Source organism: Oryx dammah, unplaced genomic scaffold (assembly GCF_014754425.2).
Source record: "Oryx dammah isolate SB20612 unplaced genomic scaffold, SCBI_Odam_1.1 HiC_scaffold_3, whole genome shotgun sequence".
Lineage (NCBI taxonomy): Eukaryota > Metazoa > Chordata > Mammalia > Artiodactyla > Bovidae > Oryx > Oryx dammah.
Window position 1 is genome coordinate 99,763,200 of NW_024070187.1, and position 27,992 is coordinate 99,791,191.

A 27,992-nucleotide genomic window follows, 5' to 3' on the forward strand; every position below is an offset into this window, starting at 1 on the left:
AACATTTGAACACTGAGAAAATTCCACAAAACAACTTGTGAATGCCGGCAGAGGATATCGGGCACCCAGAAAATCAGCCCGTTGTCTTCAAAAGGAGATAGGAAAAAATATAAAAGATAAAAAGATAAAAGAGGTAGGGATGGAGCTCCATCCTGGGAAGGGAGTCTTTAAAAAGAGAGAAGTTTCCAAACACCAGGAAACACTCTCACTGCTGAGTCTGTGGCGAGCCTTGGAACAACAGAGGGCAACATAACTGGGAGGATAAATAAATAAATAAAACCCACCAATTACTGTGCCCAACAGTAACTCCCCCAGCGGATAAGCAGCGCAGACGCCTGCATTCGCCACTAGCAAGCGGGGGCTGGGCAGGGAGGCAGAAGCTGCATTGCTTAGAGTAAGGACCGGGCCTGAATGCCTCGAGGGCAATCTGAGGGAAATAAGGTTGCTTGGGCTAGCAAACCAGACTGTGGGATAACTACCACGTGAAAATCCCTAACCTAAGACACCGTCAGGCCCACTCACAGAACAAAGGACTGAGCAGAGCTAGCTGCAGACCGTCCATCCCTCTCCGGTGACAGGCAGGCGAGGGCAGCCAGAGCTGGAAGGGGGCCGTCATGGCTCCAGAGAGGCATCATCTACCAAACTGCAAGCAGGCTTCGTGGCTAACCAAGACTTCTTGCGATTCTGGACAGTCAACATCCGCCTGAGAAGGTGTGCTGGTTGTATACCCAGAAAACCAAGCAGCATGGAAAGGGGAGGAGATAAGTTGCAGCGACTGCGCTCGCCAAATACCTGGTCACCTGAGCTGTTTGGATCTGGGAAGGGCACAAAACGCTGGCCCAACCGAGTCTGTGCCTCTGAGGACTACCCGAATACCTGAACCTGAGCGGCTTAGACCTAGGAAGTGCATACAACCCAGGGCCGGCCTCAGACAGTTCCTGGCAGAGCAACCTAGCACCTAAGCAGTGTGGACAGGGAAAGCACACACGCTGTGAGCAGAGGCAAACCCAATGTGGCCTTGTAAGAAAAGCTATGACAAACCCAGACAGCATATTTAAAAACAGAGAGGTTACTTTCCCGACAAAGGTGTATACAGTCAAAGCTATTGTTTTTCCAGTGGTCATGCATGGATGTGAGAGTTGGACCATAATAAAGAAAGCTGAGTGTTGAAGAATTGATGCCTTCAAGCTATATGGTGCTGGAAAATACTCTTGAGTGTCCGTTGGACTGCAAGGAGATCGAGCCAGTCAATCCTAAAGGAAATCAACTCTGAATATTCATTGGAAGGACTGATGTTGAAGCTGAAGTTTCAATAATTTGGCTACCTGATGCGAAGAGTCGACTCATTGGAAAAGACCCTGATGCTGGGAAATATTGAAGGCAGAAGGAGAAGGGAACGACACAGGATGAGATGGTTGGATGACATCACTAACTCAATGGACATGTTCAGTTCAGTTCAGTTCAGTTCAGTTGCTCAGTCATGTCTGACTCTTTGCAACCCCATGGACTGCAGCATGCCAAGCTTCCCTGTCCATCACCAACTCTTGGAGCTTGCTCAAACTCATGTCCAAAGAGTCAGTGATGCCATCCATCATGACATGAGTTTGAACAAACTCTGGGACATGATGAAAGACATGGAAGCCTGGAGTGCTGCCATCCATGGGATCACAAAAAGTCAGACATGACTAAGTGCCTGAACAATGACAGAATAGTCAAATTCATAGAGTCAGGAAGTACATTGGTAGATGCCCGGGACCAGAAGGTAGAGTTGGAGTGGGGAGGGCGAGGGAGATGAGGAGTTAATGTTTAATGGAGGCAGATTTGCAGTGTAGGAAGGTGAAAAATTCGGGAGGTAGATGATGGTGAGACTTGCACAACAATATGAATGTACTTGGTGCCACTGAACTGTACAGTTAAATATGGTTACAATTTAAAAGGAGAGAGAGAGAGAAAAGCATATCTGCTCTTGACTTTTGCCCTATGATCAGAAAATGTTCTTAGCTTTGCCTCTGTATAAATGCCCTGTAGAGTGGTATCTGCTCAGACCTCTGACCTTAGAGTACATGTTTCTCCTAAAGTGGTCTGATGTGCCCACCCTGCCCTATGTGATTTGTTCACACGAGTCAGCCTTCACTCTGGATTGCTCAGACCAAGCTCTGGAATCTTTGCTACTTTAACACAGGCTTCTGATTCTTTTTTTGATGCTTTCTGATTCCACATCTAGCCCTATTCTACTCATCTCCTCATGGCTTCTGATCTGTGTGCCTGTCGCTGTTCATAATTGTAGAGCTGATATTCTGGATGCTGATATTGGACGAATTGTAGCACGAAAACATTCTACAATGATCTTTAAGCTCTCATTTAAGATTTACCTTGAATAAATTTCTAGACATACACAACATTAAAATTTACATATCTATGTCACAAAAAGATTAAAAATAGTGTATATTTCCTGTATGGTTGGTCATCTCTTCCATGTGCTCACTTTGGTAATGACCAAAAAGATACAAAGGCAGACAAGATAAATAAAATAATGTCAGAGAGTAACACTGCTCAAAGAGCATGAAATCTATGATGGTCTTGCAGTAAAAGAGTTTATAATAGTCAGGTTAGCTTGTTCCTATACTTTCACTGCTCACAAAAATAACATAATCCCTAGAGCAATGTAATAGTAAATATTAATAAAACATTTAAGGCTCTATTAATTACCTTATGTTATAAACAGTAAATTTGTAACATTACTGACTATTCTGGGCTTACATTTCCACCATGCTTATTTTAATTGAACTTCAGCACTAGCACATGTAAGCATTACTGTTTCCTAGGTTATTCTCTCACTGGGGAGCTGACAACTAGGTTGTTTAACTTAGGGTCTATATAGGTAGATTAAATTCCCACACAGCCTTGTCCCAATTCCCAAATTAATCTTGAACTGGATAAGAAATAACAAATAAGTGCAGCACTGGCTTTGCTTCCCTAATCACACTCCACTGAAACTGGATTGGATTAGCCACACCTTTCCCCTTGATCTCTATATGGATGGCACTTATATTTATATTCCCAACCTCTCTCTCTAGTCCATCCTCAGCTGGGGCCCATGTTTCAAACTTTTCTTCCAGCATTCTCTCCTGTCACTTTGACTCAATCACCAGGCAGAAGGTTTGGGTTGCCTGCCATTCCTCCACTATACGGTCAAGTATCTGTGGCTTGCCAACTGGAGGGCAGAATTCTCAGATACCAGCTGCCTGACTGGTTCAACCTGTCCCTCTGTCCAGATTCCCAGAGTGATGTTTTGACCATTTAGGACTGTATCTGGGCTTCTCAGAGACAGAGCCTTCCAACAGTGGACGTGATCACGGTTGGCCATGAGCCTGGCCCCCAGGAGCAGTACCCCCTGAGACAATAGTTCTAGTATCAGGTCAGAAGCCTTCCTTTTTTTATCATGAATTGAGAAATGGATGTCCTTCTCTAACATGGTAAGTTGCCAACTGAGATCCTCATGATGATTACTTTGGCTACTCTGGGATCTTTGTTGTGGTATGTGAACTCTTAGTTACAGCATGTGGGATCTAGCTCCCCGACCAGTGACTGAACCTTGGCCCTCAGCACTGTAAACATGGAGTCTTAGCCACTGGACCACCAGGGACATCCCATGATGATGCCTTTGAGTTTGGATGTCTTTGGTTTGGTGGCCAAGCATTTCTCCCTCCCTTCTTCCTCCCCTCCATCTTCCTCCCAGCCCCCATCTCCAACACAGAAGAATTACAAAAGCTCTTAGTAAGTTTCCTATACTCATGAGCTTTCATAGGGTGCTCAGAAGTTTCTTAAAAAAGTTAAAACTATGTTTTTTTAAAAAAAAGGTCACATTTCATACTCTTCTTAAGTTACTTTTTTATATGCCCTGAGACAGAGTTAATTGACTCCTTCTTAGCTTGCAGTTCACAAAAATTCTCCTAAAGTGTATCCATATGCCTATTCTCAGGGGTTGCAAGGAGAGAGTCATCCTGTATCCTAGCAGGGTCTCTAAACTCAGGAATTGGATAAGAAACAAGGCAGCTGATCCCTACTGTCTCTGTATTTCCCTCCAACAGAGCACAGAGAAAATGTCAAGCTGATTCCCTAAAATTGCCCTGACTATATGCTAGTTTCTTAAAGATATCAATAGTTATAATGAATATTTGTAAACAATGTAATTTATCTTTGCATGCATGCTTGCATTCTCAGTTGTGTCTGACTCTTTGTGACCCCATGGACTGTAGCCCACCAGGCTCCTCTGTCCATGGAATTTTCAAGGCAATACTGGAGTGAGTTGCCATTTCCTACTCCAGGGAAATCTTCTCACCCAGGGACTGAACCAACATCTCCTGCGATGGCAGGTGAATTCTTTATCACCTAGTCACCTGGGAAGCCCCATAATTTGTCTTTATGTTGGCTTAAATTAATGGCACTGGATTTTCTTATACTTGGAGGGTCTACATCAGCAAAATAAATAAATAAATAAAAGCCAACTATTTAAAATCTTACAGGAACTAGATGGATTTTAGTGATTTTCTTAAAATGTAGAGTATTTCTATAGTTTCTTGACCAGCTCCTCTTTTTTACCAAATATATCTATTTTTCTGAATATCAAAAGGTAGCAAAGGCTTGAGCAGGCTTCCCTGATGGCTCAGTCAGTAAAGAATCTGCCTGCAATGCAGGAGATCTGGGTTCGACCCCTGAGTCAGGAAGATCCCCTGGAGAAGGAAATGGCAACTCACTCCAGTATTCTTGCCTGGAGAATCCCATGGACAGAGGAGTTTGCCAGGCTACAGTCTATGGGGCTGCAGAGTTGGACACGACTGAGTGACTAACCCACACACACACACACACACACACACACCCCACATAGCAAAGGCATGCAAGTAAAAATCATAATAGTAATAGTAATGATTATGAGAATAAGATTTTGTATGATATTTACTGGCTACCAAGCACTGTACAAAGTACTTTATCTACATTAACTCCAAATTCCTGAAGAACACAATACAATATGTATGATTGTTCTCCATTCCTAGTTAAGAAAACAGAGTTGAGACAAGAAACTTGAACTAGTCCAGCTTGTAAGTGACAGAACAGGAATTTAAACCTAATGCATCTTTCCACATCTGTGATTATACAAACAACTCAAATAAATGGCATTTATGTCTGATATCGAACTCTTCTTAATGAATACTGAAAGTGAGAATACCTCCTAATCGTTTCCTGAAAAAGTATTGACAGTAAATTTGGCCTTTCTGTTTGAGGAACATATTTCTGTCACTCTGAACATTACTTGAATAAGAACTTGCTAATAATCTGAACAGATCTATCTTCAAATTTGATGTTCTGTTATACAAAGAGATGAATATTAACCTTGACATTCAACTTTTTACACTTTCAACTTCATTGTTACATGAATAATTTTCTCTCTTAGCATTATGACAGCATTCATATGTTCTTTGCTTTTCAGTTTGGTAGTTTGGCACTTTTGGAAATGTGATAAGATAGCTTGTAGTATGATTAACTGATTAATACATGTAGCATTTCTCTACCTCTATTTTTCCTGAAGACATCATATTCTTTTGCACTTTCTCCTTTATTTCCCTCTACTTGCCTCTCTTTTCCTCCAAAGATGCTTACTTTGGCAATATTGAAATGACTGAGAAAAAGATTCTAGCCTTATAAGTACCCTAAATTTGATCTTTCTATACTTGAGAGGAATTTTTCATAAGAGGTTAAAATTAATTTAAAAACCCATTGAAACTATTCATTAATATGCTGTTATAGATTCTAAGCAACTGTCTCTTTTATAGGCAACATAATTACAAGTGAATTACAAATACAGACTTTATGACTCCAATTAAACTCTAGGCCACAATCCATTAAAAACCTATTATACACATTACATTACATATAAGGAAAAATATATATGCAACATGATTCCATCTATCAAAATAACTGAGCAGTAATTTCAAATAATTTATGTTTATCTAAAATTTCATCAGCATAACCTCAAAAATCATCAGAGAAAAAACTCATGCTTAATTTTCACATATGTCTACATCATACTTTCTCTTATTTATTTCATTATTTCATTCTACTCCAGGAATATACTTGAAATATTTCCCAAGAATGAGAGATTGGAAGAGATTCTAGTTTTTAGTTGTAAGAACACTAGTTTTTTCAGTTTTAAGAGCATTAGAATTAAACTGAGAATATTTAATTTTAGGTATTTTACTTAGAAAAGGCAGAAGAACCAGAGATAAAATTGCCAACATCTGTTGGGTCATAGAAAAAGCAAGAGAATTCCATAAAAACATCTACTTCTGTTTCACTGACTACACTAAAGCCTTTGACTGTGTGGGTTACAACAAACTGTGGAAAATTCTTTAAGAGATGGGAATACCGGACCCCCTACCTGCCTCCTGCAAAACCTGTATGCAGGTCAAGAAGCAACAGTTAGAACCAGACAGGGAAACATGGACTGGTTCAAAACTGGCAAAGGACTACGTCGAGGCTGTATATTAACCCTCTGCTCATTTAACTTATATGCAGAGTCCATCATGAGAAATGTCAGGCTGGATGAAGCATCAGCTGGAATCAAGATTGCCAGGAAGGAACGTCAATAACCTCAGATATGCAGATGACACCACCCTAATGGCAGAAAGAAAGCAGGAACTAAAGAGCCTCTTAATGAAGGTGAAAGAGGAGAGTGAAAAAGCTGGCTTAAAACTCAACAATCAAAAAATGATGATCATGGCATCTGGTCTCATCATTTCATGGCAAATAGATGTGGAAACAATGGAAACAGTGAGAGACTATTTTCTTGGGTTCCAAAATCACTACAGATGGTGACTGCAACCATGAAATTAAAAGACACTTGCTCCTTAGAAGAATAGCTATGACCAACCTAGACAGCATATTAAAAAGCATGACATTACTTTGCCAACAAAGGTCTGTCTAGTCAAAGCTATGGTTTCTCCAATAGTCATGTATAGATGTGAGAGCTGGACCATAAAGAAAGCTGAGCACTGAAGAATTGATGATTTTGAACTGTGGAGTTGGAAAAGACTTTTGAGAGTCTTTTGGACTGCAAGGAGAACAAACTAGTCAATCCTAAAGAAAATCAGTCCTGAATATGCATTGGAAGGACTGATCTGAAGCTGAAGTTCCAATACTTTGGCCATCTGATGCAAAGAACTGACTCTTTAGAAAAGACCTGATGCTGGGAAAGGTTGAAATCAGGAGGAGAAGGGGACAACAGAGGACAAGATGGTTGGATGGCATCACTGACTTGGTGGACATGAGTTTGAGCAAACTCGGGGAGTAGGTTATGGACAGGGAAGCCTGGTGTGCTCCAGTCCATGGGGTTGCAAAGAGTCAGATGGCTATGCAACTGAGCTGAACTAAACTGAGTTGAAAGTCTAGAAAAAAATCAACTGCAAATTCACATAAGAATAAATTGGAAATAAATAGGTAGTATCAAGGGTTCTACATTCTGTGTACACTTCTTTAAAACTCTTTCAGTTCAGTTCAATTCAGTCGCTCAGTCGTGTCCGACTCTTTGCAACCCCATTAATCTCAGCACACCAGGCCTCCCTGTCCACCACCAACTCCCGGAGTTCACTCAAACTCATGTCCATCGAGTCAGTGATGCCATCCAGCCATCTCATCCTCTGTCGTCCCCTTCTCCTCCTGCCCCCAATCCCTCCCAGCATCAGAGTCTTTTCCAATGAGTCAACTCTTCGCATGAGGTGGCCAAAGTTTTGGAGTTTCAGCTTTAGCATCAGTCCTTCCACTGAACACCCAGGACTGATCTCCTTTAGGATGGACTGGTTGGACCTCCCTGCAGTCCAAAGGACTTTCAAGAGTCTTCTCCAACACCACAGTTCAAAAGCATCAATTCTTCAGTACTCAGCTAGGGAAATACAAATCAAAACCACAATGAAGTATCATCTCATGCCGGTCAGAAAGACCATCATCAAAAAGGCTACACAAACAGTAAATGCTGGAGAAGGTGTGGAGAAAAGGGAACCCTCTTACACCGTTGGTGGGAATGCCATCTGGTACAGCCACTTGATAGAACAGTGTGGAGATTCCTAAAAAAACTGGAAATAGAACTGCCATATGATCCAGCAATCCCACTATTGGGCATACACCCTGAGGAAACCAGAATTGAAAGAGACACATGTACCCCCGTTGTTCACTGCAACACTTTTTACAATAGCTAGGACACGGAAGCAATCTATATGTCCGTTGGCAGATGAATGGATAAGGAAGTTATGGTACATATACACAATGGATTATTACTCAGCTATAAAAGGAATCTATTTGAATCAGTTCTAATGAGGTGGATGAAACTGGAGTCTATTATACAGAGTGAAGTAAGTCAGAAAGAGAAAGACAAATACTGTATATTAACACATATATATGGAATTTAGAAAGACAGTAATGATGATCCTACACACAAGGCAGCAAAGGAGACACAGATGTTAAGAACAGACTTTTTGACTCAGTGGGAGAAGGGAAGGGTGGGATGATTTGAGAGAACAGCATTGAAACATGTACATTACCATATGTAAAACAGATGACAAGTACAAGTTCGATGCATGAAGCAGGGTACCCAAAGCCAGTGCTCTGGGATAACTGAGAGGGATGGGGTGGGGAGTGAAGTGGGAGGGGAGGTCAAGATGGGGGAACACATGTACACCTGTGACTGATTCACATGGATGTATGGCAAAAACCATCATGGTATTGTAAAGAAATTATCCTTCAATTAAAATAAATAAGTTAATTAAAAAGAATAAATGTTCTTAGTACCACAGTTTATTAAAACCAGGCACCTGATTGGAAGAGAGGCAAAGAGATTTATCCTTTATTACATTTTTTGTTACTTAGTTTGCATCAAGAGAGACTGATCATTAAACATAAGGAGATACTGGTGGTATTAATAATTTAACAAAAACTAGTGGAAGCATGTCATGAATAGCCAAGGTGTTGGACTGAATCACCATCTCACATAGGAAATCCTGAAAAAGAAATGCAACTCAAAACATAGGTTGAAGGAAATAACTTTTAGAAGGGAAGGTAGTAGCTTTGTGACTTAGGAATTTTATGAAGGCCCTCTGAGAATTCTTTTGGATTCTAACTCTCTTTCAGTGCACACCATGGAGCACCCAGTTACTATGATTTGTTTGTGGAAAGAAAAGAAAAGAAAAAAAACCTAAACCTTACCGCCTCCACTTCAGCAGGGTCGTACCAGACATTGATGTATGGATGTTGTAAGGCGTCATCCACTGATATCCTTTTTGCTGGGTCAATCACTAGCATCTTTGACAGCAAGTCTCTGGCTTGGCTGGCTGAAAAAAATGAATGAAGAAAAAAATTTGTTAAATTTTGATTTTGGCAAGGACATTTTTTGGAGGGAAAAATATTTTTTAAAAAGTCAGTTAGCACCTTCCTTCCAAACATCAGCTAACTTCACCAAGGGTTTAGGGAAATGCAAAATGAAACAATGAAATATTTTTTATCCATCAAATACACACAAAACATGGCATAATATTCAATAATCTCATTCATGCAGTTGCAGTGTAAATTGATAAACATTTTTTTAGAGGGCACATCTGGGAGTATATTTTAAATTTTTAAATGTGAATACCTTATGACCCAACAGTTCCACTTTTAGGTATACAGTCTAGAGAAACAATTGCACACGTTCAGGAAAAGCATCCAGAAAGGATGCTCACTGCAGCATTGGTCAAGGATTAAACATTTTAAACAATTTAAGTGTTGCCGTTGTTCAGTCACGATGTTCAGCTCTTTGCAACACCATGGACTGCAGCACACCAGGCTTCCCTCTCCTTCACTGTCTCCTGGAGTTTGCTCAAATTCATGTCCATTGAGTTGGTGATGCTATCTAACCATCTCATCCTCTGCCACCCCCTTCTCCTTGCCTTCTATCTTTCCCAGCATCAGGGTCTTTTCCAATGAGTCAGCTCTTCTCACCAGGTGGTCAAAGTATTAGAGCTTCAGTATCAGTCCTTCCAGTGAATGTTTGGGGCTGCTTTCCTTTAGGATCGACTGGTTTGATCTCCTTGTAGTCCAAAGGACTCTCAAGAGTCATCCACCTGTACCAATTAAGTTTGGCAGTTTTAAGCGTGGCAGGCTACAGTCCATGGGGTCGCAAAGTGTCAGACACGACTGAGCAACTTTCACTTTCAGATGTATTCACATGGACATGGTATTAAGTAAAAAAATAACTGCAGAATGACCCATAGATCCTGATGCCACTGTATAAATCTGCCTCTTCCCAATAAAACAACAAACATTTCTCTCTCTTTATTTATGGTTATAAATGCATAGAAAAATTCTGCAAGGATCATAGACAAACTGAAAATCATAGGTACCTCTGAGAGGAAGAAAATTCGTACATGTATTGGTTGCATTCATGTCAATCTATGCCAAAACCAATACAGAATTGTAAAGTAAAAATTAAAAATAAATAAATAAATTAAAAAAATATATATATATATATGTAGGAAAATCTAAAAAAAAATAAAAAATAAAAATAAAAATAAAGTTTAAAGAGTTGTTTTTTAAAAGGAAACAAAGTGAGTGTACACCACTCATTTTAAAACTTCAGAGCTGCAAAAAAGGACAAAGCAGTATCTGGAGGGAGGCAAGGAAGTTAGAGGTGACTTTTGGAGAACGGGAGAGATAATGAGGACTTTAATGGAAGCAGAAGCTTCAAGGATTGAGAGAAGGGGGCAACTCTGAGAGAAAAAATCCACAAGATTTAGTAAACAAATTGATGCAGGGAATCTTGTTTATTTATTCAATATTCAATTTATTCAATATACATCATCTACTGTGTGCCAGGTATGGTTTCAGATGCTAGGGATACAAAAAATTTGCACAGTGATAATCAGTAAATGTATTTATTTAATAACATTGCTGAGTGAAGTGTATTAGTTGCTCAGTCATGTCTGACCGTGTGTGTGTGACCCCATGGACTGTAGCCATCAGGTTTCTCTGTCCATGGGATTTTCCAGGCAAGAACACAGGAGTGGGTAGCCACTCCCTTCTCCAGAGGATCTTCCCAACCCAGGGATCGAACCATGCTCTCCTGCACTGCAGGTGGATTCTTTACCATCTGAGCCACCAGGGAAGCCCCTAACTTTTCTAAAGGATGCTCTAAACATATCCGAAAATATAAAAAATGTTTCAGAAAATAAGGATCCAAACTGATTTGGAAATTTTTATGGTGAAAATATTCAATTTATTCCAAACATGGTAAAACTTCAGATTAAAGAAAGGAAAATCTAAAACTGGTTTGCTAAATTAGGAAAAAGGCAATGTGTTTGAATTCATGAATATATACCAATTTTTAATTAGCAATTGTTTATTATTAATGAAATATGGTTAATTATAAAATTTTGACATTACATTAAACATAAAATCCAGAAAAGCCAACCTTCCCCACCATCTCAAGCAATCATTCTTATTATTAATGTATTCCCTTCTAGTTTTATGTACTGTTTCATAATTTTGATTATACTAGAGTTAAAATGTGGCAATCTAATTTTCACACCTACAGCATTTGTATTTCTTGTGTTATTACATTTTAGTAAAATATTCACATTTATTTATACTAATTATATATTTTTAAAAAATCACAGGTTAAATTACTGGAAGATTTTTTATTTCTATTAGTCATTTTTCTGGGGATCTCAATTCCAAACACTTAATTTCTGCTACTTCCAAATTTACACTTTGAAGTTGACAAGAGTGACAAAAGTACAGAAATATACAATGATTTTCAGTATTAGTTTCTCTGACTGTTAACCTAACAGGTCTGTGTCTATTTCATTGGTTCAAGACCTCTTTGATTTGTAACTGATTTTATACCTAGACTCACACACTCCACGGGTTCTCATGCATCACCCACATTTCTGTTCTTGGAAGAGCAGGGGTTGGAGTGGTCTCCTCATCTATGGGAGAATGAACCACTGGAAAACCAAATCATCTCACTAAGAAACAATGATCACTACTGCTTGTAGGGAACAAAATGAGGAAGAGGAAAAGATTTTAATTCTTCATCTTTCATTGTTTTGTTTGCAAGTAAATGTCTTACACTCTTAAACAACAGTAGAATAAATCCTTCCCTTTGATTATTTGTGTAATTCTTTATAATTTGCTGATTTTGCATTATAATTATAATTCAGCAATTATAAAATTCAGAGAGTGGTACAGGTAGCAGACGGGAGAAACCCAACTGTGCAACGAAAGTGTCACAGACTCAGAAACAACACGGTACTTAATTTAAAAACCACAAGATGGAAGTCTGGAGAAGATAATATGACCCTGGGAAGTTGTAACACTATATTTTGTTTTCTCCACCTCATTTAATTCTATATTAACTATAAATTAAGCCTGTACATTTAATCTGTAACTAATTAATTGTCCACTGAACAATTTGCAGTAAAATTTCATGAGTGTGTGTCCTTTTGCAGGGTGGGGTGGGGTGGGAGGATTCCCTAATAGCTCAGTTGATAAAGAATCCACCTGCAATGCAGGAGATCCTGGTTCGATTCCTGGGTCAGGAAGATCCGCTGGAGAAGGGATAAGCTACCCACTCCAGTATTCTTGGGCTTCCCCTGTGGCTCAGATGGTAAAGAATCCGCCTGCAATGTGGGAGACCTGGGTTTGATCCCTGGGTTGGGAAGATCCCCTGGAGAAGGGAAAGGTTACCCACTCCAGTATTCTGGCCTGGAGAATTCCATGGACTGTAAAGTCTATAGGGTCACAGGGGAAGCTGAAGTTCCAATACTTTGACCACCTGATGTGAAGAGCCAGCTCATTGGAAAAGACCCGGATACTCTGAAAGATTGAAGGCAAAAGGAAAAGATAAGATGAGGATAAGATGAGCAGAGGATAAGATGATTAGATAGCATCACTGACTCAATGGATGTGAATTTGAGCAAATCCCAGGAGACAGAGGAGGACAGAGGAGCCTGGTGTGCTACAGTCCATGGGGTCACAAAGAGTCAGAGACAACATAGCAACTGAACAGCAACATAGACCCCCTGGAAATAATCATTTTATTATTAATAAAGATTTATTATTTTTTAATATCTAACAGTTACTGAGCATTTAGTGTGAGACCGGCAGTGTTTTAAGTGCCTGACAAATTATTCAATTAATCCTCCCAATGATCCTATAAGATGGACACTTTTTGCTTTAGTTTGTTAAAGAAGGTACAAAAAGATTAGATAACTTGCCCAGGTTCACACAGATTTTAAGGGATAGGATTCCTTCCCCCAGCAAAGGAAAAAAATCAGATTTGCTTCATATCCCCAATTTCTGAAATGTCATAAATTATAATAAGAATTAAAATATTACTTATATTATACTTTATACCTTGCCAAATTTATTCTGTGTCTTGAATCCTATAAAGAAGCTGTTATGCTCCCCATTTTGTGGGTAAGAAATTAAGATTCATTACCAAAGTTCATAATGGCAGACATAGTAGTAGAAAAAATTACTTATTAATGAAAGTCTTTATGTTGAAAACAAAATGTGAAAGTAAAAATCTCATTTGTCACTCTAAAATAAAAAACGATGGTTAAGCATTTAGTAAAATACAAATAAAACTCAAACATCTATAGTTTCAAGATTGTACAATGAAAATCTTGTGTTGAAAATATTTCCCAGAATATAAAAATAACTGGAACAATTGCTTCAATGTCTATATAATGTTGTTCTTTTAGCATTAACATTGCAAAGTAATTTTAGATTCTAAATAAGCCCTGTGAATAGTTAACCCATACCACTGTCACACACCTTATTACTAGTCTTCTCTCTAGATATCCAGAAAACTTTAAAATCCTTGATTACTCTCCCTTTGTAATGAGGATCTTTTAAAAATACCTCTTCTTAAATTGAGGTTGTTGTTCAGTTGCTAAGTCATGTTCGACTCTTTGCAACCTCATGGATTGCAGCATGCCAGGTTTTCCTATCCTTCACTATCTCCCTAAGTTTGCTCAAACTCATGTCTATTGAGTCAGTGATGCCATCCAACCATCTCACCCCCTGTGGCCTCCTTGTCCTCCTGCGCTCAATTTTCCCAGCATTGGGAGAAGAGTGTCTATGGTCTGCATCACCCATGCGGTGGTTCTGAAGTTATCCCTGAAGGGCTTACCTTTGAGTTTATTGTGCTCAGAGTCCGCTGGGAAGAGGGAATCTGGAAAGAGCTTGGGGAAGGTGAGTCCTGCATACTTGGGCCGATTCTCCACATAGTTTCTTACGGTGGGTTGCAATTTCTTCATGAACTCTGGACATGGTGTTCCTAGTTGCTCAATAACCTTATTCCACTGGTCAATATCTGAGAATTGAATAGTTAAGGGCAAAAACAAGTGCAGGACACCAGCTCTTGCCTTTCACTAGTTGGGAGACTAACTGCTTCTCAGAACTCTGAACAGTTGATAATACAAAAGAAGTTCTAAAAAAACAACAACGGACAAACATATAAAATCAGATTGTCAGGCAGTGAATCCTCTTGGAATTTTAAATTCACTTTGAGAACACATACACTTTTGAGGAATTAGCATTACTTAACAAAATATGATATCATGAAGGAGTCTTTGGGTTGTGTCAATGGAAAGGTATTTAAATAACAGAAGAATTTCTTTTATTGAGTTAAACTTCTATATAGCCATGTAGTTTGGAAGAGAAAATTATAATGACACATAATAATATTATCATGAAATTATTCCATTTATTTTCTAAAAATGACAGATGAACAAATATTTTATAAGATTCTTCTATATTTTTCTTAAATTCTTTATAAGGCTCTTTATTCCTCTTGTTCTCTACAAAATGGGAAATTTCCTCATCTGTTAATTTTTTCGACTCATGCACATTACAAATAGAATCAGTATGATAATAACTTATTAACTCTTCATCAAAGACTTAAAAGATTCCGTTTATCAAAGCAGTTGCAGTTTCATACCCATTTTCTTACTTCTGATAATAGTGCCTCATATCCTGAATACTGTAATATTCAATGAAATATGAAGGTAAACACAGGATGTTCAATTCAAGACAGATTTCATCCAAGTGCCTGTGTTTCAAAAGCATGTTAAACATGGGGAATTTTATAAGAAAAGCATTACCTCTCTATGAAAACTAATACTTCCAAAACTGGGGGTCTTTTACATGCACACCCACTGATTGAGATTTTCTTTTTCATCTTTCATAGATATTTGATATGTTAGAGCTTGGGAATGATAAATACCACTCATGAAAACTCTGAATAGTCAACTGGAAGAAGTTGATTTCAAATAGATTTCCTTGCCATGTGTCAATGAAAGACAGAGGCCTTAGAAATTCTCAAATCCAATACCATAGGCAGTGTTGTCTCCAATATTGCTAATGCTATAACTCTATCTTTAGTGTAAAGTTAATTCATTTCTGCTAATGCAATTTGTGACAGTTCAGGGAATGTTACTATAATATTATTTAATTAAGATTTGTAAAATCGTTACCCCTAGTTTTTCTATAGCATTGGACTAAAAATGATGGACAGTCCTGACAAAATTAACTATATTTAACAAAAATAAATATATAATACAATGTAGATAGGTGACTGAACAAAGGTAAAACCAAGCTACTTTGCAAATGCTCTTCTATTTCTCTTATAATCGAGCTGAATAAAATTTAAATTATATATCCTCTCAGTTACTAGGATGAAAAAATGTATGATTGTGTAATTAAGAAATGAAGTAAGAGTGGGGAAAACTGAAGAATATTCCTTTACAAAATGACAGAAATAACTAAACAAGAACATCTCTCAATAAAGATTCATCTCAGTTACCATGTGTATGAGAATATATAGTAGTAAATGAGAATCATTAGGAATAAAGTAAAAAAATGCAAAAGATTAGAGTTAAAAGTTATTCAGACAAAAACTTATGTTAGTACTATCGATAATAGGTAAGCTAGATTTACTTAGATATATTTTAAATAGAAAACATTAATACAGTTAAATAAACCTCAATGCTTACACTGTAAATTATGAAAAGAGATCTACTTTTTAATACTGTTTAGTTATCATGTCCTAACAAGACATAATCTAATCAGTGATCAAACTTCTGGAGAATTCTAAAGATTTGATCAGGGCAGAGAAGTTATCAGATTTTCTGTAAAGGAATCTTTTAACAAAGTTAGCAAAATACTCCCAACACACTAGTATAGTTATATTTAGCTACAGTATGGTGGCCCAGATGGTAAATAATTTGCCTATGATGGAGGAGACCCAGGTTTGATCTCTGGGTAGGAAGATCCCCTGGAGAAGGGAATGGCTACCCACTCTGGTATTCTTACCTGGAGAACTACACAAACAGAAGAGCCTGACAGGTTACAGTCCCTGGGGTCACAAAGAGGCAGACACTACTGAGTAACTAACACTTGATACAGTTATTTAACTAAAAAGTGAATTGCTTTTAAAGTAACATTTCCAAAACAATTGCATGGTGTTTTTACAGTAAACTTTCAGAAAAAGTGAAAGTCACTCAATCGTGTCCGACTTTTTCCAACCCCATGGGCGACATAGTCCATGGAATTCTCCAGGCCAGAATACTGGAGTGGATAGCCGTTCCCTTCTCCAGGGGATCTTCCCAACCCAGGGATTGAACCCAGGTCTCCCACATTGCAGGCAGATTCTTTACCAGCTGAGCCACCAGGGAAATTTAAGGAGAGTCAAACGTCCTAGAATTAATTAAACAAGAACCATTAAAATGTTTCTTATTAAAAGTTATAATTAAAGTCTCTAGAAGCATTCAGCACATCTTCCTACCTTAGATTGCTCTTTAGATGAAATACTGTTATGGTCCTTGATGTAATGGTTTACCAAAAAGAAACACTAATCTTTATTATTGGCAATGAAATACTTGATTGTTCTAACTGTAAATATGTGGTATAGTCATCTTTAAAAGTGTGTGCCTTTATTTTAACCAATCCATTTCAAGCTCTTTCTTCCCCAAAACATGACTAGTACATTTAAACACTAAGTACATGTTTTACAGGCGTTCACAGGGTTACATCATTAACAACTATGTACTTAGTTAACCATGTGAGTTTTCTCTATAATCATAATTAAACAAATACAATCCAATACTAGAAATAATATCTCCTGGCTTTAAACCCAGGTCTTGTTCCAAGGATTCCAGTAGAAAAAAGACCACGTCTGGAACTGACTTAGTAAATATTACTTTAATTTTGCCATAAAATTGATCGTATGTTTGTCACAGGCAATCCCTCTTAAAGAATGCCTCTGAAATTGCTTTCTTAATCTATTAGGCCAACTGATTCACATAAAACAACTAATCTTATTAATATTTAAATAGAAAATAAGGTGATACATTTTAAAAGAACTTTTTAATCATCAGATTTCCACAATGATTATACTTTTAAAAATACAGAAAATATTAACTAGGTTTTTATGATTATGTGTTAATTTAAAACAGTAAATATTTTTTAAAAGAATGACCAAAATTACTTTTGTAAAACAATTTCTTTGCTTTAGGACACTAATAGGTCATCATTTTTCTACTATATGAGTACTTACAGATTCCAGCATGTGCAGTCATCAAAAAACCAAAACATATATATTTTTGATCTACTAGTTCAGAAATCACCATACAACATAATTATCAAATGGCACCCCTCTCCAGTACTCTTGCCTGGGAAATCCCATGGACAGAGGAGCCTCATGGGCTACAGTCCATGGGGTCGCTAAAAGTCGGACACGACTGAGCAACTTCACTTTCACTTTTCACTTTTCACTTTCATGCATTGGAGAAGGAAATGGCAACCCACTCCAGTGTTCTTGCCTGGAGAATCCGAGGGACAGAGGAGCCTGGTGGGCTTCCATCTATGGGGTCGTGCAGAGTCAGACAGGACTGACGCGACTTAGCAGCAGCAGTAGCAGTTCAGAAATCATCATACAACATAATTATCAAATGTATTTAATAAAAATTTTATTTTATTTTTTTAATAAAAATTTTAAAATGTCATCTAGTAGGAATTATTTGACAATATTCTCATCTAGTTCTAAACTCACTACACTAAAAAGTTTGTTTTTTTAAATAGAGTATGATAAGATAATGTACAACTATTGACTACTACTAATGTCTTCAATAAGTAGTATTGTAATAGATGAAAGAAACAAAGTATGGATTGTAAAAGTGATTATTTGAAATCCTAAGATTGGAAATCATTCCAGCTAATTTTTGTCAGTTAGCCAAGAACTTACATTTAATGTCCTTCTTTTACATTAATTTCCTTGGTTGAGAAACTTTCTAAAATATATAACAAACTGCCTTGAGCCTAATGTATGAATAATGCCTTAATATTTTCTGAAAATTTGGGGTCATAATTTATACCATGTACATTTAAGCTTTCAGAGGCTACCAAGTGGGATCAAGTGGCTTCCCTGGTGACTCAAATGGTAAAGCATCTGCCTGCAACGCGGGAGACCCGGGTTCGATCCCTGGGCTGGGAAGATCCCCTGGAGAAGGAAACGGCAACCCACTCCAGTACTCTTGGCTGGAAAATCCCATGGACAGAGGAAGCTGGTAGGCTACAGTCCATGGGGTCGCAAAAAGTCAGATGTGACTTAGCGACTTCACTTTTTCTTTCAATTGGGATCATAAAGAGTTGTTAGTGACTTCATTCTTCTATGCCCTTTGAATTATTTTATCTCCATTTTGTTTTTCCATTGATTACTTTTTCTTCTGATGAATATGGTTTCCAGAGTTGACATCTTTGTGAATTCAGATTTGCTTTTTTACTCTGCTCTAAGCCTTATATTCAATATTCTGTGCAAAAATGTTGACATCTCTTCACAACCTAAAGAATATCAGTGTCTGTCCCCAAATTCTTAACTATGTTTTTAAAGACAATATTGTTTAAGAGTACTGTCTTTAGAAAAGTTCCAGGAGTGACTACTTTTTCTTGCAAGACAGGCAGCTACCTGGTTGGCACTGTGTTGTGTATTACTGGGTGGCTTTATGTTAGCCCTTCAATGAATGTGCATTAGGAGGTGGAGGTATGCATGCCATGTGTTAGGCATCATGATAAAAAAACTGCAGTTCTCAAACTGAATATTCATCATTTAGGGAACTTATAAAAATATAGATCACCCCCCTCTCCCCATTGATCTACAAGATTCTGAATGCATATGTTTGAGATGATATCATTAAGAAACATCACAGTAATTGCAATCCAGGTGGCCCCTGGTATATCTGAGAAATACTGACAATATCTTGTGAAAAAATAAGTCCAGATCTAAGAATAAAGTACTAACCTGTTTCAGTTTTAGGACACAGATTAGTTTAGGGTCAATTTCAACAAAATATTATTCCACACCTTTTGCTATGGAAAACTTAGGGGTTGTTCACATGGAAACATGACAAGGAAAGAAAAATCCTACTATTTGTTCCCTTCCGCATGTCATTTTCCCGAAAAGACCATGAGAAAATATGACAAGTGTCACACATAAGCTCTATGCAGAGAAAAAGGGGTTCTACTCATGAATACCTATAGAAGGATTGAAATTGCATGTTGCCATCATAAAAATACAGATTGATATCATGTTATATGGAGTGCTACTCATAGGAAGCGTAAAAGGTATTCAATATAAGTTCAAACTATTTTACTATTTTCCAGTAATTACTCCATAATTTTCTATGATAAAATTTGTTCTCAAGGAACTCTCACTTCTGAGGACATTGTAAAATTCAGGCTAGAAATATATCTATATTCATATGACAAAGGTCTGGATTCAGATTTTCATGGTTTTGTCTTGAGTTTTTTGTCACTTTAAAAACATTTTTACTTTTTTCTATTTGAAAAGTGTTATTTTCATCTTGATAGTCACCCTCAAATTCTAGAAATACGAATAAGTGACAGTGAAAAATTATAACTAACATCTGTTTTCATTATAAATGAGCACAGGAAGGGGAAATATTATAAGCTAATAACACTTTGAAAAAGTCAAAGCTGACAGTTTGATTAAAAGGCTATTTGTCAATCACTGGAAGCTGATTGCTCATGGAATACTGAGGAACAAGAATTATCCAGAGGCTGATATTTGAAGCATGATATATATGCATCTCAGCATAATCTATTTCATCTAATAAATCTATTTATCATTGTAATCTATATTTACAAAGCAAAAAATATTGAAAAGACATTTCACACATAAGCAAATTCAATATACGTTAATATGTATCACAATGTGGAATTTTCATTAAACTATTGAGGGTTAATCTTTAGGGCCACTCATTTGTACAGGTCCCTTGCAAAATTCTATGCCTAGTTTTGTATTTGTAATATTAATTTTTTCTTTACATAACAGCTTCCTCCAACTGCATTATATTCTGGTCTCATAAAGACTAGATCTGACTCTACCTGCATTTTGAAACGGGAAGATGTCTTGGAAATCACTTAAATTGACATCTGTATTTTATAGCTGAAAAATGTTGAGATGTTTTAAAATTGGTAAGTAAAATGACTTTAAGAAAAGTAGCTGATACAAACAGCTCCCAACACTAAAAGAAGTACAAAATTCTATTTAACAGTTTTGGTAACTCTCTACCCTGTTCTATGAAAACCTCTCTGAAAGATTACACTCATTTCTGGATATAACACTATGTAAGAAAAAGGTTTAGAAGGGACAATGAAGTTTATATGAGGTAAAGAAAACATGCTATATGAGGCATACTTGACAAAACTTTTTATGTTTCAATTCAAAAAGAAAGGAGAAAATCCTTGCCTCCCCCATCCTAGCACTTTGATCCCTCTTTTCCCTTAGTTGTTAACACATTCTAATATACCATGCCTTTTATTTTAAGTTTCATGATGACAAGGATTTTTATCAATTTTCTTTACATGTATATCCCTAGGTATAAGCACATAGCAAGTGCTCAAAATATCTGTTGAAAAAATAAATATCTATTTTATGTTCAATTAGAGTTTTTTAAGGAGATAACTTGAAGAATAGGGAGAGAAAGTATTCAAAGAAACAAAAATTGAGAAATTCCAGGAATTCGAGAAAGGTTGAAATTTAGGTAACAAAGGGAATCCTGAGAGGTAAATAAAAAGAAATCGAGACCTAGTCACATGGGAGAGAAACAGCAACTAACCAAAGATCAAGAAAAGAATTCCTAAATGAAAGAAGAGAAAAAAAAGACAGAGTATGTCCAAAGATGACTAACACTGACAGCTAATTATTCAACAGTAATATTAAAAAGAAAAAGCCAGTGGAAAAACATTTCTAAAATGCTGAAAGAAATAACTCTCAATCTAAAATTCTATATCCAACAAAACTATCTTTCTAGTAGGGAATACAAATCAGAAAACAGCTTTATCATCAAAGACTTCTAAAGAACTTCTAAAGGATATACTCCAGAAGAAATGAAAATAATCGCAAAGTAAAGGGTCAAATTGCAAGAAATACTGATAAGCCAAGAAAATTATAATCATAAGGGTAAATCTAAACAAACTCTTTACATAACCATATGATAATATCAATTTATGAGGTTCAAAGAAAAAAACCTAAAATACTGAGCATAGATAGCATATTTAAATTGGTACAGTAATGATCTAAATTATTAGTATGTGGTAAGATCCTTGTGTGTTCAGGAGAGAGATAAAAATTATCTGAATTAAAACAGAAATTCTCCACAAACTGAACTATAGATTCAATACAAATCCAAAATAATTGCAAATAGGGATCATTTTATAGAAGTTAGCAAGCCAATTCTAAAATATTTGCGGAAAAGCAATGGCTCATTAATAGCTAAGGTACTTCTGAAGAAGACAAAGAAGGAAGATATTTATCTTATCTGATATGTGTGTAGTATACACTTATATTCATTAAGAAAGGGTAGTTGTGGTATAGCGACAGACCAAAAAAAAAAAAAAAAAAAAAAAACCCTCATAATGAAACAGAATACAGAGCCAAGAATCTAACACCCTTTCCCCCTAAATGTGAAAACTTATGACAAAGACAGCATTATAGAACAATGAAGAAAGAATTAGCTATTCTTCCTCAGTCAGTAAATGGAAATGAAATTCCTCTTTCACACCATACACAAAAATCATTACCAAGTGAACTAGAAGCTTAAATATAAAAGATTAAACTTTAAAATATTCACACCAAAACTAAAAGAGAATACTAACGCATCAAAGGATTCTTAAGAAAGACATATAAATAAATGAACTATTAAAAAAAGCAAATTTCAAAATCAAAATAAAATAAAATGGCAAAATATTCTAAATAAGGGAAAGGATATTTTCAACACATAAAATGGACAAAGGTACCACAATAAATAAAGAATTCCTACAAATTAGTTTTTAAAAATACAATTAAAAATTTTGTAGTAAAAAACAAAAGATATATTACCAGGAGGAAATACTAATGGCCAGTAAATAGGAAAAATGCTTACAAAGAAAATATAAATAAAAGCTCCAATGAATAGGATTTTACATCCAAGAGATTGCTAACAAATTTAAAAACAAATCTGACGATATCAAGAATGGGTTTGGATGTGGAGTAGACAGTTACTTATATATATATACTGTTACTCTGGAAATCAATCTGATGTTATCAACACACAGTCAAGCTTAAAATGTGCACACCTATGAGTTCTGGTGTGACTTCCCAGATGGTTCAGTGGTAAAGAATCCACCTGCCAAGTAGGAGACTCAGGTTCAATTCCTGGGTGGAAAAGATCGCCTGGAGAAGGAAATGGCAATCTACTCTTATTGCTGCCTGGGAAATCCTACAGAGCGGCATGGTACATGGCTCAGCAACTAAAAAACAATGATCCCAGGCATTCATCATAAAGGATCTTGTCCATGTGCTCCTAGAAACATATATTCATTGTTTATAAAAGTAAAAACAAAAACTCAATATATTCCAAAGTCTATTTATAGAAGGACAGATTTATTGTATTAATAGAACATTCATATACAGCAATGAAAATGAATGAACTATTTCTGATGTATCAACATGGATAAATCTTAAAAATATAATGCTAACTTCAAAAAAAGCTTGCTTTCCATAAAAAAAAGCAAGTCACAAAATAATAATAGCACAATATGTAAAATGGATAAAATTAAATGGAAGGAAAGTTATGACCAACCTAGACAGCTTATTAAAAAGCAGAGACATTACTTTGCCAACAAAGGTCCGTCTAGTCAAGGCTATGGTTTTTCCAGTGGTCATGTATGGATGTGAGAGTTAGACTGTGAAGAAAGCTGAGTGAAGAAGAATTGATGCCTTCGAAGTGTGGTGTTGGAGAAGACTCTTGAGAGTCCCTTGGACTGCAAAGAGATCCAACCAGTCCATACTAAAGGAGATCAATCCTGGCTGTTCATTGGAAAGACTGATGCTAAAGCTGAAACTCCAATACTCTGGCCACCTCATGTGAAGAGTTGACTCATTGGAAAAGACCCTGATCTTTTGGGAGGGATTGGGGGCAGGAGGAGAAGAGGATGACAGAGGATAAGATGGCTGGATGGCTTCACCGACTTGATGGACGTGAGTCTGAGTGAACTCCAGGAGCTGGTGATGGACAGGGAGGCCTGGCATGCTGTGGTTCATGGGGTTGCAGAGTCAGACAAGACTGAGCAACTGAACTGAACTGAAATGATATGTTGTTTAGGGATAAATATGTATGTGGTAAAAATATAAGGAAAGTCCAAGAGATTTTAAAAACATGCCTTTAGGAATGGGGTGACCTCTGGGGAAGAGAGGATATAACTGACCAGGAGCACACACAAAAAGTTCATAGGTATTGATAATGTTCCAGTTTTTTAACCTGAGTGGTAATATACGTGTGTTCATTTTATTGATCTTTTCAAAAGCTATAAATTTAATATTCTTCTAATTCACTTGCATAATATATTTTGTAATTTCAAAGTAAAAGTGTCTGCCAGGGTGAAATTCATTAGGAGACCTCCTAATAGAAAAGTATCTCAGTAGTTGAACTCTGATTTTTCTGTAGAAAGTTAAACACATTTGATTTGAAGAAAAATTTAATTAAAATATATCAAAATACAGCTACTAATAAAGGGTTTCCCTGGTGGCTCAGACAGTAAAAAATCCACCTGCAATGCAGGAAACCTGGGTTCAATCCCTGGGCAGAGAAGATCCCCTAGAGAAGGATATGGCAACACACTGCAGTATTCTTGCCTGGAAAATCCCATGGACAGCAGAGCCTGGTGGGCTACAGTTCATGGGGTCGCAAAAAATCAGGCACAACTATGTGACTAAGCACACAACACAAAAATATAGCTATGAATAAAGTAGCATAAAAATGCATTAAATTTTAAGAACTGCTTTTGGTTATCTAAATTTCTCAAGGCTAAAAATAATGTGTTTGTTTAGGTATTTTTAAAAAAGGGTACAAGACTGTATTTTTAAGTTTTGTTGTTATTTTATGTATTAAGACATGTATGGCTCATATTGCACTGACTTTTATCAATCATTTATTTTGAGAATGTCTTCAAATAAATGATATGTTAAATAATAATATGACTGCCTACAATGTATTGTATAGATGTATACTACACACACTATATATCTAGTAGATTAAATATAATTTTATTGCCACTTTCAGATGTCATGTTTAATAATAGGGCATTTCAAAAAATAAGTAATCTGTCTTGTATTTTAAGAGTTTAACATTATAATAATGAGTGTTCATGATTTGTTTGCTTGAAAAATTCTGATTTGAAATTACTAACATGTTTAAAATTATGAAAAGACCATATCTGACATTCAGAGGAGATGCTTTAGTTAATAATTACCATTTGCCCTTCCCAAAATTTACAAATATATCCCTATACAAGAGCTCTATAAATAACCAAAAATAAAAATACCAAGCTCAAGTATTGAAAGGACAGTCTGAGACTTTTTAACATTAGCAGCAACCCAAAGGTTTACTTATAAGGGATTTTGGTATCAAGTTAAGAAATGATAACCAACCAACTTAAAAAAAAAATGAATTCTAAGAAATGTTAATCTGTTTTAATAACTCAGTTGTGGAAATCTGATTTGATTTTCTTTAATAAAAATTATAAGAAAAGTAATGAAAATTAATCATTTTAATTTATAGGTGGCAAATAATTCATTTTAATCATCAATTATTCAAGCAAAATGAATTTCTAAAATATCAAAGAGTATAAAGTTAATAGATCGAGTCTGTTTTTATCAAATGTCTAGAAATTAGGCAAAACTTAACTGTTTCATATTCATGTTCAAAGTCCAAATTCAAGTTTATAATCCACAGGGTGTCAAAGAAATCTTTTTTTTTTTTCAATCTGAAGGAATTCAGTTTTTATCATGCTAACACACTTTTAAAGAGTGTTAACATAAACATGAATGTGGTAAATTTATAGATACTATTTAGTAAAATGTATATGCAGAAGACAATTCTGCAAAACAGGCATAAATTTTTTAGAAATAAATGTGTGTCATATAAAACTAAAAAAAATACTCTTCGTAAGAATAGAGTTAAAAGTAGTGCAGTTTTATTTTTAACTAAATAAAACATTTCACGTTAAGCTTCTTATCCACAAAAACTGAGTGCCTAATTCAGTCAGTTTGTAAATTTGTCCACTAACACAGAGAATATATGCATGCACTTAATATATGTTACATATTAATCTTCAAAGTAAATGGCTAATTACATGGTTAGGCTACAATATTATTAATTAGGTTTACTTTATACATGAAAACCCCATTATTATAGGCTCAATTTTGTTTTTGAACGGTGACCATTTACTTAAATGATCATTTTATCTTTAGTATGACAATGACATAATATTTTTGTGACTGTGAGTAGGATACTTAACTGACTAAATAAAATAAGTTATTATAAACCCATCTAAATCACACTCTCCATATCTTTTTAATACTGCAAAGCCTATAGAACCTTTACTTGCTAATTATTAGCTGCTTAAGAGATCACTTTTACTTAACCAAGTGATATACATTTGCTTTCTTTGGATATTTCATATAATCATTATTAATTAATGAGGTTTTAATCATTGTACTTGTTGATAATGTGGAGAGAATAAAAGCAGTAACGGAGTTATTATTCCTAGACATTAAGGAAATGAGAAAAATTATTTTAGAAGATCATTTTTAAAAGGAAATTCATATGAATGTTCTCTGAATATGTGTTAATAATAAACTGATTGCATTTATGAGTGAACATAAATTTAACTGATAAAAGATTTCCATGCCAAATGAATATTTCTTATGGTATAAAAGCATAAATCTTTAGTCTTAAACTAAAAGATTTTGTCGTTTATTATCTAGCTATGGATATGACAACTGACACAACTGAGCGACTAACACTTTCACAACAAAAAACAGTAAAACCTAGTAGAATATATCATTGTTATTAGTTTCATAAGACTGAATTAAGGCAGATCTTTTGATAGTAATTGAATGTTTCATATGTGTTACAATATTATCTACATACAATCTTGCTAGGAGACAAGGTTACTCTACCATGATGCCAGCTGGTAAATATTTGACATTGGAGTTTCATAGAACCCCTCTAAGGGCAGTGAGGATATACCATCAATAGTATTATACTGGAGACTTAATGGAATTGATTGAAAATATTACCCATAGAGACCCCTGGCTTCTAAGAAGGATACGATCAGTGCCAGGAAACAGCACTGCACCTTTTATCATTTCTCCCATGATGCACCCTACTGACCACATGTCAACTGAAAACAAAAATGAAATGAAGATAAACAAGAAGACAGGAATAGAACAGCAAATAAACAAAAACACTTCACTACCCAGGCCTTGGAGCAATGGTCTGAACTTTTGCTGACTGGATAACAGTGCTTTAAAACACTTAACAGTGCTTTAAAACAGTGGGCTGGGAAGAACACAAGAATGTCAGAGCCCTTTCTGCTATGCAACTGAACTAACCATGTCATTCAATGCTACCTAATGTATGATAATATTACTTTGCAATTATAATGCAATGATTAATTTAGGTTCTGATTTAAAAGGTCTGTTTTGCATTCATCTCCTAGAATCCTACCGATTTGTATTGTAAATTATTCTAGATTGTGTTAATGTGGGAAACATACAAATTGGTTTCTCTTTCATTCTTTTGTATACCATACTTGGAGAAAGAAAAAAAAGAAAGATTGAGCTGCCTGAAACCTCAAAAGAAAGGGTTTCTTTTATAAAAAACACTTACTCTTATTTATAAATATGAATAAATTTCCGGAAGTGAAATGCCAGTTCAACAATGAGTGTTTTCGAATAGGCTGGTTCAGTTTCATTGACTCTCACCAAAGAAGTATGTTTTTAAACAGGAAGCTTTGTCTTATTCTCATAAAAACAATTGCTTTCTAACTGTCCTTGGTTACTCACGTGTTCCTACTGAAAACTCAGAAAGAAAGATAGGTCATTCTTATGAGGAAAATTAACCTAGAAGAATAAGGCAAGTTGAGGGGGAACAAATAGGGAAAGACATTAAGATAGCACACTAGAATTTTGCTCCACTTATTCTTCTAATTATATATTGTAATTTGGCAGTGACCTTACAGAATTCCTCGAGATTCTTTCCCAGGTGAAGGTCTCACTCAGGTTAAATGCAAAGTTTGACCAAATACCTAAACAGAGTTATCACTGTAAAGAAACGGTTATAGCTATGAAGGTGACAAGCATACCCAGAGAAGCAAATTTGTCTTGCTTCCATTTTAGGAAAGCAAGGGACATGCAAAAAGATCAGGAAAAGATAGAGCAAACAGTTGTGCATCTCTTTATTATTAATACATTTGGAATTCAAGATAATATGTGTCTCACAAGAGGTTGGTATTGTGAGCACTTTGATTAAAGGGCAAAAAAATTCTCTTAAACAAAATTT

At 36.0% G+C, this 27,992-nt stretch overlaps 1 protein-coding gene across 8 annotated transcripts in view; it reads right to left on the reverse strand.

Annotated features, from left to right (window-relative positions):
* Positions 1-27,992, reverse strand: part of MAPK10 (mitogen-activated protein kinase 10) — a 372,947-nt gene that overhangs the window by 59,107 nt on the left and 285,848 nt on the right. For 7 of the 8 annotated variants that reach the window (XM_040237270.1, XM_040237269.1, XM_040237273.1 and 4 more), the window contains 2 exons: positions 14,219-14,401; positions 9,253-9,377 (listed from right to left, as the gene is read on the reverse strand). In XM_040237270.1, the coding sequence (XP_040093204.1) occupies positions 9,253-9,377; positions 14,219-14,401 (308 nt within the window). Of the gene's footprint in view, positions 1-9,252; positions 9,378-14,218; positions 14,402-26,760; positions 26,833-27,992 lie in introns of all 8 variants that reach the window. The other variant, XM_040237275.1, reaches the window with a different exon arrangement.